Source organism: Lissotriton vulgaris, chromosome 4_1 (genome assembly GCF_964263255.1).
Source record: "Lissotriton vulgaris chromosome 4_1, aLisVul1.2, whole genome shotgun sequence".
NCBI lineage: Eukaryota > Metazoa > Chordata > Amphibia > Caudata > Salamandridae > Lissotriton > Lissotriton vulgaris.
In genome coordinates this window covers 380,231,970-380,245,651 of record NC_141691.1, presented here as the reverse complement: position 1 = coordinate 380,245,651, position 13,682 = coordinate 380,231,970, and the positions used below count along the sequence as shown (strand labels likewise).

At 44.0% G+C, this 13,682-nt stretch overlaps 1 protein-coding gene across 2 annotated transcripts in view; it reads left to right on the top strand.

Moving 5' to 3' along the window:
* The window catches only part of BRWD3 (bromodomain and WD repeat domain containing 3), a 1,253,402-nt gene that overhangs the window by 280,016 nt on the left and 959,704 nt on the right, over positions 1–13,682 (top strand). For both annotated transcript variants that reach the window (XM_086918755.1, XM_086918756.1), the window contains one exon: positions 4,832–4,966. In XM_086918755.1, the coding sequence (XP_086774881.1) occupies positions 4,832–4,966 (135 nt within the window). The remainder of the gene's footprint in view (positions 1–4,831; positions 4,967–13,682) is intronic.

Genomic DNA, 13,682 nt, shown 5'->3' with positions numbered 1-13,682 from the left:
AACAGGATATGCAGTTCACTATTCTTAATCAACCCTTTGATCAAGAACACTTATTTGGATCCACTGTAGACCCATCTTTAGAAAAAATGAAGGACTCAGAAACTTCTAAGTCCATGGGAGCTCTACAGGCAACAACAAGTAGAGGTTCTTTACGTCGCCCCTTTTATAGAGGCGCCTCTAAAAATATTGGGACGGACAACACCTCATCCGCCTACAAAAGTACTACTCAAACCTCCCGTAACAGAGGATATTTCAGAGAGGGTTATAGAGTGAACAACAACAAGGGTAGAGGCCGCGGTAAAAACATTGGCACTTTTCCTACTACAAAAAAGTGACTTACCTCCACTTCCCCCCGAACATTCCACTCCAGTCGGGGGAAGACTATCACAGTTCCTACCTGTCTGAAATTCCATTACCACAGACAAGTGGGTAGGACATATTTTCCAGTATGGTTACTGCCTGGAACTCACTTCAACTCCCCCATTCATACCCCCCAAACAACATTCAATGTCCACAGAACATCTGACACTGTTAAAACAAGAGGTTCTCTCTTTTTTATAAAGAAATGCAATAGAACTGGTCCCCTTACCTCATCAAGGAACAGGGGTTTACTCCCTTTACTTTCTAATCCCAAAGAAGGACGGTACTCTCAGGCCACTACTAGACCTCCGACCGTTAAATCTCTACATACAGTCGGACCACTTCCACATGGTCACTCTCCAACAGGTCCTCCCTCTGCTCCAACAAGGCGATTTCCTTGCCACTCATGATCTCAAGGACGCCAACTTTCATATTCCCATTCACCCTGCTCACAGAAAGTATCTACGGTTTGTAGTGGACGGTCAGCACTATCAATTCAAAGTCTTCCCATTTGGAGTAACTACAGCACCCTGAGTCTTCACAAAATGTCTTGCGGTAGTCGCAGCTCATTTTCAGAGACAACACATTCACGTGTTTCCTTATCCTGATGACTGGCTCATAAAAGCCAAGTCACACACTGTGTGCACAATACACACAAAACAATCTAGCTGCGCCACGACGCAGGATTCACAATAAACCTACCCAAGTCACATCTTCAACCGTCCCACCTACTTCAGTATCTAGGTGCCACAATAGATAACTCAAAAGCCCTTGACTACCCCAATCCAGTCAGGATAGCCAGCATGCAAGCTCTCATATCAAGATTTCAACCTCAACACACCCTTCCAGCTCGAGTGTTCATGCAGCTAATAGAGATGATGGCCTCTTGCATCCTTATCGTTCCTTATGCAAGACTCCAGATGCGTCCCTAACAAGAATGTTTAGCACATCAATGGAACCAAACTCCAGGTCCGTTAACAGATCTGGTGTTGGTGGACAGCTGCACGCATCGCTCTCTGCAGTGGTGGAACACACAAAACCTATCCAAAGGGCGGCTGTTCCTTGACCTGGTTCCACAGATAGGGCTATATAGGTATACAAAAGATCCCCCCTATACAAAATATATAAAATGAAACTCTTGTTGTTGCTTCACCTATGCTTTACAGAAAGTAAATAAACTGACTTGATGAAATTAGTTATAGAAGTATGAACTGGCCGAGGGGGGATCTTTTGTATACCTATATTGCTGTTTCTCTCTCTTTCCCCTGGTCATTAATCTAAACACAGAGAGGGTCCCATTTTTCATGTTACTCCACAGATAGGGCTAACCACAGACTCATCGCTCACCGGCTGGGGAACTCCTCTCCAAAACCCAAACCGTTCAGGGTATATGGACCCATCAACAAAAATTACTCCACATAAATCACCTGGAGTTACTGGCAATCTTTCTAGCACTAAAGTCTTTTCAACTCTTGCTAGTAGGCAAAGCTGTCTTGATCCGTACAGACAACATGCCAGCAATGTATTACATACAAAAGCAGGGGGGGCACACACTCTCTTAAGCTTTCACAACTAGCGCAAAGCATATGGAGATGGGCCATTCCTCAAAACATTTACCTCATTCCCAGAACATCTACCAGGAGTACACAATCAGATCGCGGATCTGCTCAGGTTAAACACAGCAGATCCACGAATGGGAACTTCATCCTCAAGTTCTTCTTCCATTCTTTCACATGTGGGGTCATCCAGACCTAGATCTGTTTGCCACACATCAAAACGCACATGCCCAAGCTTCGCCTCCAGATATCCATACCCATTGTCCGAAGGCAATGTGCTATGGATGAATTGCTCAGGCAGATTTGCATACGCTTTTCCGCCTCTCCCGCTCATTCTGTTACTGGTTCAGAAGTTCAAACAACACTCCCTCACAATGATCCTAGTTGCTCCACCACGGGCACGCCAGCCATGGTTCACAACCTCATCAAAAGCTCCACCTCTCCCGACAAGTTCCTCACTCAGAACCATGGAGAGATAATGCACCCAGATTCCAATCAACTCAATCTTGCGATCTGGCTCCTGAAGTCCTAGAGTTTGGCTACCTTAATCTCCCGTCAGACTGCATGAATGTCTAGACGTCCTACTACTAGAGTATGCTATGCAGCAAATTGTAAGCGATTTGTCATTTATTGCACAAATAACGAAATCGATCCGCTAGATGCTTCCATCCAAAATATTATCTCTTATCTTTTGCATCTACAACAATGTAACCTAGCATATACATCTATACGGCTACATCTTGCTGCATTTGCTGCTTCCCTCCAAAACAGACAACATTTGTCTTTGTTTCGAGTACCCACTATCAAAGCGTTTATGGAAGGACTTAAAAGAATAATTTCACCTAGAGTTTCACCTCCTCCTGTATGAAATCTTAATATGTCCTCACCAGACTCATGGGTCCCCCATTTAAACCTCTGCACAAATGCGAGTTACAGTTCCTTACTTGGAAAGTAGCCTTCCTCATAGCTATCACATCACTTAGGAGAGTCTGTGAACTTCAGGCATTGACCATACAAGAACCATTTCCACAAATACACCATAGTAAAGTGGTTTTAAGGCCTAATCCAAAGTTTCTGCTTAAAACGGTATCTGCCTTTCACCTTAATCAGTCGGTTGAATTGCCAGTATTTTTCCCTCAACCAGACTCATTGGCAGAACGCGCTCTCCACAAGCTAGACGTTAAAAGAGCAATACTCTACTATATCGAGAGAACTAAAAGTTTTATAAAAACAAAACAACTTTTTGTAGCTTTTTCCCCACCTCACAAAGGCAATCCCATTTCAAAAACAGGAATTGCAAGGTGGATTGTTAAATGCATCCAAATATGCTGTCTCAAAGCTAAACGCACATTAACTATTCCCCCTAGAGCTCATTCCGCACGCAAACTAGGGGCTTCTATGGCATTCTTAGGGAACATTCCCCTAGATGACATCTGCAAAGCAGCAACTTGGTTTACACCACATACTTTCACTAAACACTATTGTGTAGATGTGCAAGCAAAACAACAAGCTACTTTGAGCCAGGCTGTATTAAGAACACTTTTTCAAACTACTGCAACAGATACATGTTGCCCAGCTGGGGAGGAAAAACTGCTTTACAGTCTATGCTAAATTATACAATCTACAGCTCATATGCCTCGAACGGAAAATGCTACTTACCAGTATGCATCTGTTCTTGGCATGCAGAGCTGTAGAGATGTATACGCCAACCCACCTCCCCGGGTACCTCTATCTGTTGCAGTATTATCTTATTTAGATACATCACATGGACATCCTTTTCTATTCTCTTACTAACTCCATCCTCACCCTTTATGGCAAACAACAATCTGAAGATGGAGTCGATGCCCATGTGCGCTATCACATTGGGAGGAGTCACCTGTTCCATGACTACAAATACTTCTTCGACAAAAACAAAGTGCAACCATCCAAGCCCAACACCACATGGCGATCTGTGCTAAAGTATACAGCTCTAGAACAGGTGCATAGTAGTAAGTAGCATTTTCCTACGTTGTAAGCATCTGTTTGTGGCATGTAGTGCTGTAGGACACAGACCCTACTTGGGGTGTTACTTTTTTGGGGCATTTTACAGGCAGTCACATGGGCATCTGTCCCTACATTTACCAGGCACTACTGTTTTGATTCTAAAGACTTCAGGGTGAATTAGGTGTCTGCTTGTTCTTCCAGGACTTCTGGTGTAGTACACTTTCCCAACCCACCTCCTTGGAGATAGTATTACTTTGGTACTGACTCACAAGATGAGGAATCTTTGGTTAGAAGTATCCATCAGAAGGATAGCTTATTTAAACGTGGCTCTTTCTTACAGATACTCTATTGAACCACAGATTTTTTATTGCTCACCCACCCACTCACTCCCTGTTCTGTGGAGTAGATTGCAAGAGTAATACGTTTGTTTTAGCACAATGCCAGCACAAACTCAGTCTTGTCAGCCACACACTTTGAGAGCTGGAAAAAACAAGGTGCTAATTGCCTTCAGTGAGTATTGATGGAGGCTAATGGCACCACCTGTGGTGAGCAGAGGCGGTTTCAAGAGTTTCTTGATCCAGTCAGGCTCCTGGAAAGATTTACCACATTGAGGATTCTCCGAGTAGATAGAGTATCTGCCTATTCTAAGGCAAATACGAAGGTCAGTAACGTATTCTTTAGGTCTTTTATGTAGTACAGTTAACTTTCACAAGAGAGATGACATTTATTACATAATAATGGCAGTACAAATGAAGACATAAATGCAAGCTGAGTACTTTTCACAATACATGTCTGCTTTGGAGTAATGCTGTAAAAATTTTCTATTTGTACATGTTTTACAATGTAATTCTTTCAAGGTACTATTTTGAAAAGCACGATGCTTTGATGTTTAATACCATTCAGACTGTGATACATAAATCCTTTCATCCTAGGGCCATGATGATGAAGTATTTGTATTGGAAGCACATCCATTTGACCACAGAATCATGCTTTCTGCAGGCCATGATGGGAATATTTTTGTCTGGGACATTGACAAGGGAGCAAAAATTCGTAATTATTTCAATATGGTAAGCCTAAATAAAGATACGTAAGCTTTGATATTTTTTTCTTATTTAGAAGTTTGAGGATAATTTCCATATTATTGAGTGCAGGTTAACTGTTTTCTGTACTGGTTATACTTGTGATTAAAAGCAATTAATTTGACTATTTAATGTTATGTAACTACACATGTCTGGAATTATAATTGTTGTGTTACTTAAACTTGATATAGCGCACAACAGACCCAGAGGGGTATCTTGTCACTAAGGAACAGTCTCAGGCAGTAGTTGACATTCGGTTAGAAAAAAAGTGATTTGAGTGTTTTCCGGAATCAGTTGTATTCAGTGCTGAGACGGAAATCCAGTATACAGGAGGCAAGTTGGAACAGACTCTGCCACCGCATTTAGTCAAAGGAATGTTGTACACTCTGTAATGCTTTGTCCATTGACCTTAAGTTTCTGGTCGGAGATTGTTTGAGTTTCTGCTGCAGATAACTGGGACTCTTAATCCTTAAGGTGTTATATGTCAAGCAACAGATTTTAAAGCTGCTTCTCTGCCTGACTGGTAGCCTGTGTAATGGTTTCCACAGTGGGGCTAAGGCAGAGCCCGATGGAAGGTTGAAAACAGGCTGGGCTTTCGTGTTATGCACTACTTGTAATTTGGCTGCAAGAGTCTCATTGGCTGCGGCTAGTAGTTCATTACCATAATCCAGTCTGCTTAATATTAGAGCCTGGACTAGCGTTCTTCTAGCTGAAATCGGGAGATAGGGAAAGGTTCTCCTCAATAGGCGCATAGTATGAAAACGGATACATGTAGTCGGCAGGATCATCTCTTTCATAGATAATGTTTGATCTATTTTTTCATCAAGATTCTTCACTCACAGTCTAGGGGGGTCAGATTTGCACCCAGTTCAGGAGGCCACCACTCGTCTGACCCAAGTTGATTGGCCTTTCATAACAGCATAATCTTTGTCTTTCCGCCATTCAACTGTAAGCAGTTAGTTGTCATCCACTCTGAAATGGCTAACATTCCCTTGGCAAAATGATGTTTTGTTTTAGCCAGATCGTTATCAAAAGAAAAGCTCAGCTCTGTGGCATTTGCATATGATATTATTTAAAAACCAAATTACTCTGCAATCTTGGAGGGGGGTCACATATATGTTGAACAACGTAAGGTTCGAACAGGATCACTGCCGTACACCCATATTGATTCATAAAGTGCTGGACTTAAGAGACGAGTAGTGGTTTGGGTTCTATTTTCCAAAACGATTTGAAACCATTTGAGGGATATCCCATGAATCCCTATCTCCTGCAGTCTCTGCAACAGCCTTGAGGGTGATACAGTGTTGCCTGCTGCATATAAATCCAACAGCACTAACATATATGGGACTCTAGCATCGAGAGAGAGTCTTAATAAGTCAGTGACCGGTAATAGTGCCATCTCTGTACTATGTGAGGATCTGAACCCTGATTTCAAAGGGTCCAGATTTTGGTTACCTCAAGATAGGTGCACAGTTGTTTGTTAAATCTGATAGAGACATCTAGGCGCAGATTCCTTAACTTAGAATATCCCCAGGCATCAGACTGGATCTGGGAAAAAAAAATCAGCAGCATCTCTGCGCGCCAGGGCACGGAGCCACATGACCCCGCCCTGACTTTGTCCACGTACGTGACATCCGCGAGGTCATATAAGTCCCTGCCGGCACGCTGACATCATCAGTTTCCATCTTTTCCGCGTACAACACGGATCCGGATTAAGCGGTTCCCTTGGCCTGTTTTCAGGTCCCTTTTGACGCTTCGCGTCTGGAACAGTATGCGATGCCTTCGGTCTTCAAAACGCGTACCTTCTGTTCATGGCAAATGTCCGCAACGGACCCACATCTTATCTATATGTGGTGTTTGGGCGAACACCACGACTCAACAGATTGCGACACCCGCCAACACCTCAAGCCGAAGTCCCGGCGGGAGCGCCGGATGAAGCTCCTTTTGGCTCGCCTATCCCAGTCAGAGTAGTATCGCCCTCCGGTCTCCTCGCCGGCGGGCCCCTCTGGTTTCCAGTTGCGGCGTCGGTCAACCTCTGGGGCCCGGAGACGTTGTTTCCCCCTTATGGGTGAGTCGCGGCACATGTTTCCGAGGTCCACAACTTCACTTCCATCTGTTATCGGGGGCACTAGTTCCCGGAGCCCTCCGGACGTGCGCCCCCGGGAGTTGCCCCTCCCCTATCCGCCCTATCTGGGCCCAAATGGAGACCAATGCCGCAGCTCTGCAGGCCTCCCTTGGATCCCCTCCTGTGCCTGGGGCGTCCTCGGGGCCTCCGATACTTACGGGGTCCTTGAATGTCTCGCCAGTGGGTTCGCCCCGGGCGTTTAGTAGGCCCTTGCCCTCCAGGGACAAAGAAGATATGGTGTCATCCGGGTGTGGCCCGGCTGGGTCCCCTTCTTCGACCCATAGCACCCCTGCCTCATAGTCCCATGGGGCTCCATGTGGCGTTGCAGGAGGTTGCTAGTGCTCAAAACCTTGCTTCAAGCGCACCTCGGCCTTCCCGGCAGGCGGACGGACGCCCATCTAGAGTTGGGGTCGGCGCCGTTCGATATCAATATGCCTACTCCACCTCTTTTCTTTTTCCCTCCTGATGCGAAGTACTGTTTTTGGAAAGGTGTGACTCGTGTTTCTTATGCAACTATCTACCTCCGTATGAGTTCCGTCAAAATCTCCTGTTTCTTAGCTGGGTCGATGAGCCCGTGCCCATTGTATGTAGTGAATTATTTATTTTTTTTGTACCTTTGTTAGGTACTCTGTTTGTATCCCAGTTATTTCTACTTTCTCTAATGTATTGTTCATTTGCAGCAATTGCGATCTCTCAGTCTTTTCCATTTCTCACCACTAAACTATAAGTAGGTATCTGAAATTATCTTGTATTTGTCTTCTCCTTCCCCCATAACCAAAACCATTTAGACTGGATCAAAAACTACATCAGTATTATCACTCTCACCTTTTCTAATCGCCCTTCAGTCTATTTCATCAGGGTTTCCTCAGCCCTCCTTTATTTCATTACTGGAGGTCCGTAGGTTAGTTAGCCTGGGTTTATGGTTCTTCTTCCTTCTCCTGGGTCTTATCTCATCTCTCAGGCGGTCTTACGCCTTTTCCTTTATGGGGTTGGCACCTGCGGTTTCCTCGTTCATGCTTATTGTCTACTGTATAATTTTCTGTTTACCTTCGTTTTGTTCTGTTATGGTTGGACCTTCTCTCCTATGTCTCATTTGCACTTTTTGCCTCACTGGATGTCGTTCAGGAGACCCTTTTCTCTCATCTTCCTCTGGTTTAAAGCTTTTGCCATTTTGGATATCTACGATTTGACAAGCATCCTTGATCGACTCGGTGGCATATTGTGATTCCTTGTAGTTAAAGATTATCTTGAGCGTTGCACCTTGGATTCTTAGAAAGTCTGTCAGTTTCTAGAAGGATTTGCATCTGATGAGGGTCACAACAGACAGTTCTTGGTATATGCAGAGCTAAACCCTATTATTTCAGATATTTCTTTGTTTCAAGACTTTGGCCATTACCTACTCCTTGTCTTTACAGTCGAGGAATTTTGCTATAATTTCTGGTGAAAAGCGATTTGCCTAACACTGGAAATATCTCTGTGCATCATTTCTGTTTTATACTGCAAGTTTTCTGGATCATTAGGAGTTGCTGTAACATTGTTGCACATACTATTTAACTTTTTTCCCTTCTTTCCCTATTTTCTGAGGACATTCCTCCCGGAGCAGTTCTCCTGTTACCTTGAAGGGTGATGTTTTGCTCTTAGAGTGTTATAATCGATGATCTGTTGTGTTCCATACACAGTACTGATTTTCATCCGTCTGTATTTCTAATCAGTTAACTCTTGCACCCAGTACTGAGATAGTCTTGTTTATATCTTTGCCATTTTACAAGCTTTTGTTTATTTTCTCATCTCTTAGTTTTCTGAAAGTTCTTCTATGAAACCTTGATATATTTATTTAAAGGTTTTGTATAGCGCGAACAAGACCCTTACGGGTAGCAGAGCGCTTCACAAGTGAGGTAGTTAGACAAAGCATACTACGAAAGAAGCATAGTAATTCGAGATAAAGACATATGTTACAACTGGATTGTTCCAGAAATCCGAGATAATGTTCATGTGAATTTCGTCATGAGTAGGGATTTTACTTCTTTTTTGAAGGATGCAGACGATTGGTTGCATCTGTTTTCTGGGGGTAATGCATTCCAAATCCTTGGAGCAATTCCAGAGAAAGCGCGATTATATGTTTTCTTCTTAGCAAATCTTTGAGGCTTCAGAAGAAGGTTGTTGGCGCTCCTAGAGGATCTGTTCCCACACGAGAGCTCGAGTTTCTGGGCCAGGTAACTCGGGGTGTTGTGGTGTAGAGCTTTGTGTCATGCAGGCGATTTTTTTGTTGGATTCTTGCTTCGAACGGTAGCCAGTTGAGCGTTTTGAAGTCGGGGGAGATGTGGCAATGTCTTTTGGAACCTGTGATGAGTCTGGCCGCTGAGTTAAGTGATGATCTAAGCGGAGCAGTAGACGATCTAGGGAGTCCACTAAGTGTTGCACTACCATAGTCTAGTCTAGGAAGTACTAGTGCTTGGACTGCCAGTTTGAAGTAATTTGCTGGTAGGAAAGGTTTTAGTTTTCTCAGGGTGTGCATTTGAAAGTTTGCTTCTTTTGCTGCAGCACTGATATGTTTTTGCATGTTTAGGTTGCTGTCCAGAGTTACACCCAGTGATTTTGCTGAGTCGATTAAAAGAGGTTGGCAGTTAAGCGCTGAAAGGTGTTTAAGCCATTCTTGAATGATGTCTATTTGGTATGGGGGGGCGATTAGTAGGAATTCGGTTTTGAGAGAATTTAGTTTGAGGTGGTTATCAGTCAACCAGGACTTGTGAGTTTATCTTTAAATAAACATAAACTTGCGTGTCGTCAGCATACACGTGAAAGTGGATATTGGATGAATTGAGGATTTCCGTAAGAGGTTCCAGTAATAAGTTGAACAGTGTAGGTGAAAGGGAGGAGCCCTGTAGGACTCCTAATGTGACTGGGACGGTCGTGGACAGGGATTGGTTGACCTTGACCCTTTGGGATCTATTACGGAGGAAAGAGGTAAACCACTTTAGACCTGATCCTGATAAACCCATTCTGGGTTGGAGGAGGTCAAGAAGATTTTCATGTTCGACGGTGTTGAAAGCTGACGATAAGTCAAGTAGGATAAGTAGGCAGGCTTCGTTCTGATCTAGTAATTTTAAAGCGTCATCTACTATGTGGGTCATGGCCGACTCCGTACTTTGCCCTGCACGGAAACCAGATTGAAATTTATTTAGCAGGCGGTAGTTGGTGATGTGGTTGTCTAGCTGGCTGAGAGCACATTTTTCAAGGAGTTTTGCGAGAGCTGGGATGTTGGAAATTGGTCTGTAGTTATTCAGGTCTGTGGGGTCTGCCGTCATTTTTTTCAGGATGGGGGAAACTTGTCCTGATTTGAGAATATCTGGAATAACCCCTTGGACTAAGGAGGCATTGATGATCTTTGTCCAAAGTGGCACTAGCATTGATATGAGATCTTTGAGGTAGTTAGCAGGGAGGGGGTCAGAGAAGTGATTGGAGGGGTTCAAGGACATTAGCGCTTTTAGGATTATTTCTTCGCTGTAAGTTGTAAAGGAGGCCCAGGAGGCGTTGGTTTTGAGGGCGAACTTGGTTGTGCAGGTGCTTGGGGTTCTTGGGGTGATCTAATGCGTGACGATCTGAGTTAATGAGGCCTTAAGTAGATCTGTTTTCATGAGTTCCGTCTTTCTCGTGAAGAAGGAAGAAAATTCTTCGCAGCTGGGAGGGGAGCATTGACCATCTAGGGGAGGGTGATCTATGTCATGAGATTGACTTTTAACTAGTTCAAAGAGCTTCTTGGGTGGTTTTTAGGCTTGATCTAGCAGATTCTTGAGAATGTTTGCTTTTGAGTGTCTGATCTTTATATAGTACGAGTTTCTGGAGGATCTGAGCAGTTTAAGGTGGTCGATGGATGGTGATGACCTCCATCTCCGTTCAACTAATCTTAAGACTCGTCTCTCCTGGTTGAGTCTACCATCATACCAAGGTTTAAAGTCTTGTAGAGAGCCTCTTCAGTTTTATAGGCACGGTAGTACCTAGGATCGTGGTCATGGGGTTAAAGTAGTACTGTGTCAAAGCTTGCACCTCCGTAAGGTCTTCCGGGGAAGCAGAAGGCTGACATTGGCGGATGAGGATAAGTCTGTGAGGGGGCTTTTTAGGTTTCTCTTCCATACTTTGGATCTTGTTGGTTGTGCTGAGCATAGTTTAACTGGTACATTGATGGAGAAGGTGATGTAGTGGTGATCAGACCAAGCAGAGGGGAGAATTGCGTTAAGCTGAATGGCCTCTGGGTTCGCGATCACCAAGTATCCTTAGTTTGACAAATCATTCTCTGACTTAACCAAGCTTTCAATTGATTCCTGCAAATCAACTTTTTTCTCTTATGTTTGCAGCCTCAGTCCAATGCACTGGTATATCCTTTCCTTGTTTGATGTTATTATGCTGCTCGTTCTCTCTTTACGCTGGTCTGTTGAATGGCTCTATTCTCTTCATTTGGCTCTTTGCCCTACAGCATCCTCTTTGTCTCATGGCTGCTGTGCTGATATTTTAAACATATAGACTGCCTTTTCCAGCATAACATAGGCACTGAAATGATTTAACTGCATGTTCTTTACATTGAGGTCCGAGCTTCTGTTGAAGATAGTACAAATGAAATGAATGAAATGAAAGCAGTTTTTATAAAGCGCATAGTTACCCGAGGGCATCCCAGCGCTGTGGGCAGTACCGATTTAAAGCTGAAACGGGATCATTTGGGGAAGAGACAAATTTTAAGCCTCTTACGGAATGCCATGTGGTTAGGTCCTTTTCGTAACTGCAGTAAAAGTGAATTTCACAGCTTAGCAGCGTTGTAGGAGAACAGTCGGCCACCGCTTCTAGCCCTCTGGATTCTGGGGACATAGGCCAGAAGATGGTCATTTGAGCGAAGAGCCCTATTGGCTAGGTAGGGCTGGACCAAGGAAGAAATAATAGCAGGTCATTTCCCTCCTATCAGCCTGTGAGTAATACACAGGGCTTTGAAATGGACTCTTTCCACGACTGGAAGCCAGTGGAGAGCCTTTAAGGCAGACCTTGCTGATTGGCGACTCCGAACTCCCACAAGAATCCTAGCAGCGCAGTTCTGTACGGTTTGAATTTTAGGCAGCACCAAGCTGGGAACACCAAGGTACAAGGCATTTCCATAGTCCAAGCAAGATAAAATAAGCGCTTGGACTACAAGCTTTCTGACATGGGGTGGTAACAGAGTAGGCACTTTGTGCAGAATTCTTAGAATGCCAAAGCAAGAGGCGTCAACCCTTCTGGCTTGAGTTTTAAAACAGAGCTCAGAATCAAGCCCGACACCAAGGCTCTTAATCTCCATTTTAGGGCAGGCATGGAGCCCATACACGTTGACCAGGTGGAGACTAAATCCGAGAGGGATGGATTGCCAAGGAGCATAAGCCTCGGACTTGTCCCCATTCAGTTTAAGATGGGAATGTTTCATCCATCTCATCACTTCTTCGAGGCATGGGCCAAGGCAGGTAGATGCTTTATCGGTGTTTTTCAAAGCGACAACCATTATTTCCTTTGTGACTTCTCTTTTATTAGACCACAAATATTTCTCTTTTTGTGTATTATCATTTTAGGGGGCTCCTCTGCAGAGTGTCCCCTGTAGTTATGTTTTTCTACTGTGAATATTGTTATGTTGGGTGTTCTTCCATTTGATACAATGCGTTGATTTGTTTTTGTTGTTCCCATGTTTCACGGAATCTTGTGTCTCTCCTACCCTACTGACATCTTGTCAAGCACCCAGCCTGCCCATTACACTTTCAAAGAGGCCTCACGTGGTCTTATGTTGGTTGGGGTCCTATTCCTGTGAGTTGGGAGACTCTTCCTCCAGACTGGCTTATGGGAGCTTCATTTTTGGGCTTTTGCTATTTAAGGGTCTTCTGTCCCGCGGGCTCCCTTGGGGATTATGTTTCACTTGTATAGGTGAACAGTTGAGGTTCTCCATGGCCACCATCTTGTGTAAACTCACAGGTACCCCTACGACCGTTTCAAAGAGGGTAGTTGTGGTCCCTTCAAACTGCAATTTATAGCACTAGGGGCAGGGACTCCGGTAGTCTCTGTTTATCTCATCCATTCAACCTGTGGGGATTCTCCTCTCTCCTTTACCTGCCAATGGTATCTGTCTTTTCTCACTGATCTGGCCCGTCTGTGATGGCCTCCATTTTTTGGTACTTCTGAAACATCCCCAGTATCACTGCCATCTTTTCCCTGAAGGGTTTTTTGTGATTCCCCCAAGCTGCAGTTTATTCTACTGGAGTCTGGGACATTGGTAGTTTCTCAGCCATCTCTCTCTTTCTTTGGGGCTCCTTTGCGGTGATGGTAATGGGTGGCTAAAGCAGAATTTGCGGGTTAAGCGACCAGTGCCGTCTTAGCAAATATCAAAGGATCACAACTGATGGTTGGGTAAGACTTTTCTGGTGGCTAGAAAATTTAAGGAAATTTTAACATCAATAAAAGGTTGAGCTACCAAATTGTTTTTATTTTGTACGTATGAGAGGAGCATGCTTACCTGTAGTAATAAAGATGTTTTATATGTAGTAATTTTGAAAGAATATAGTGAATTTTGTTACTTAC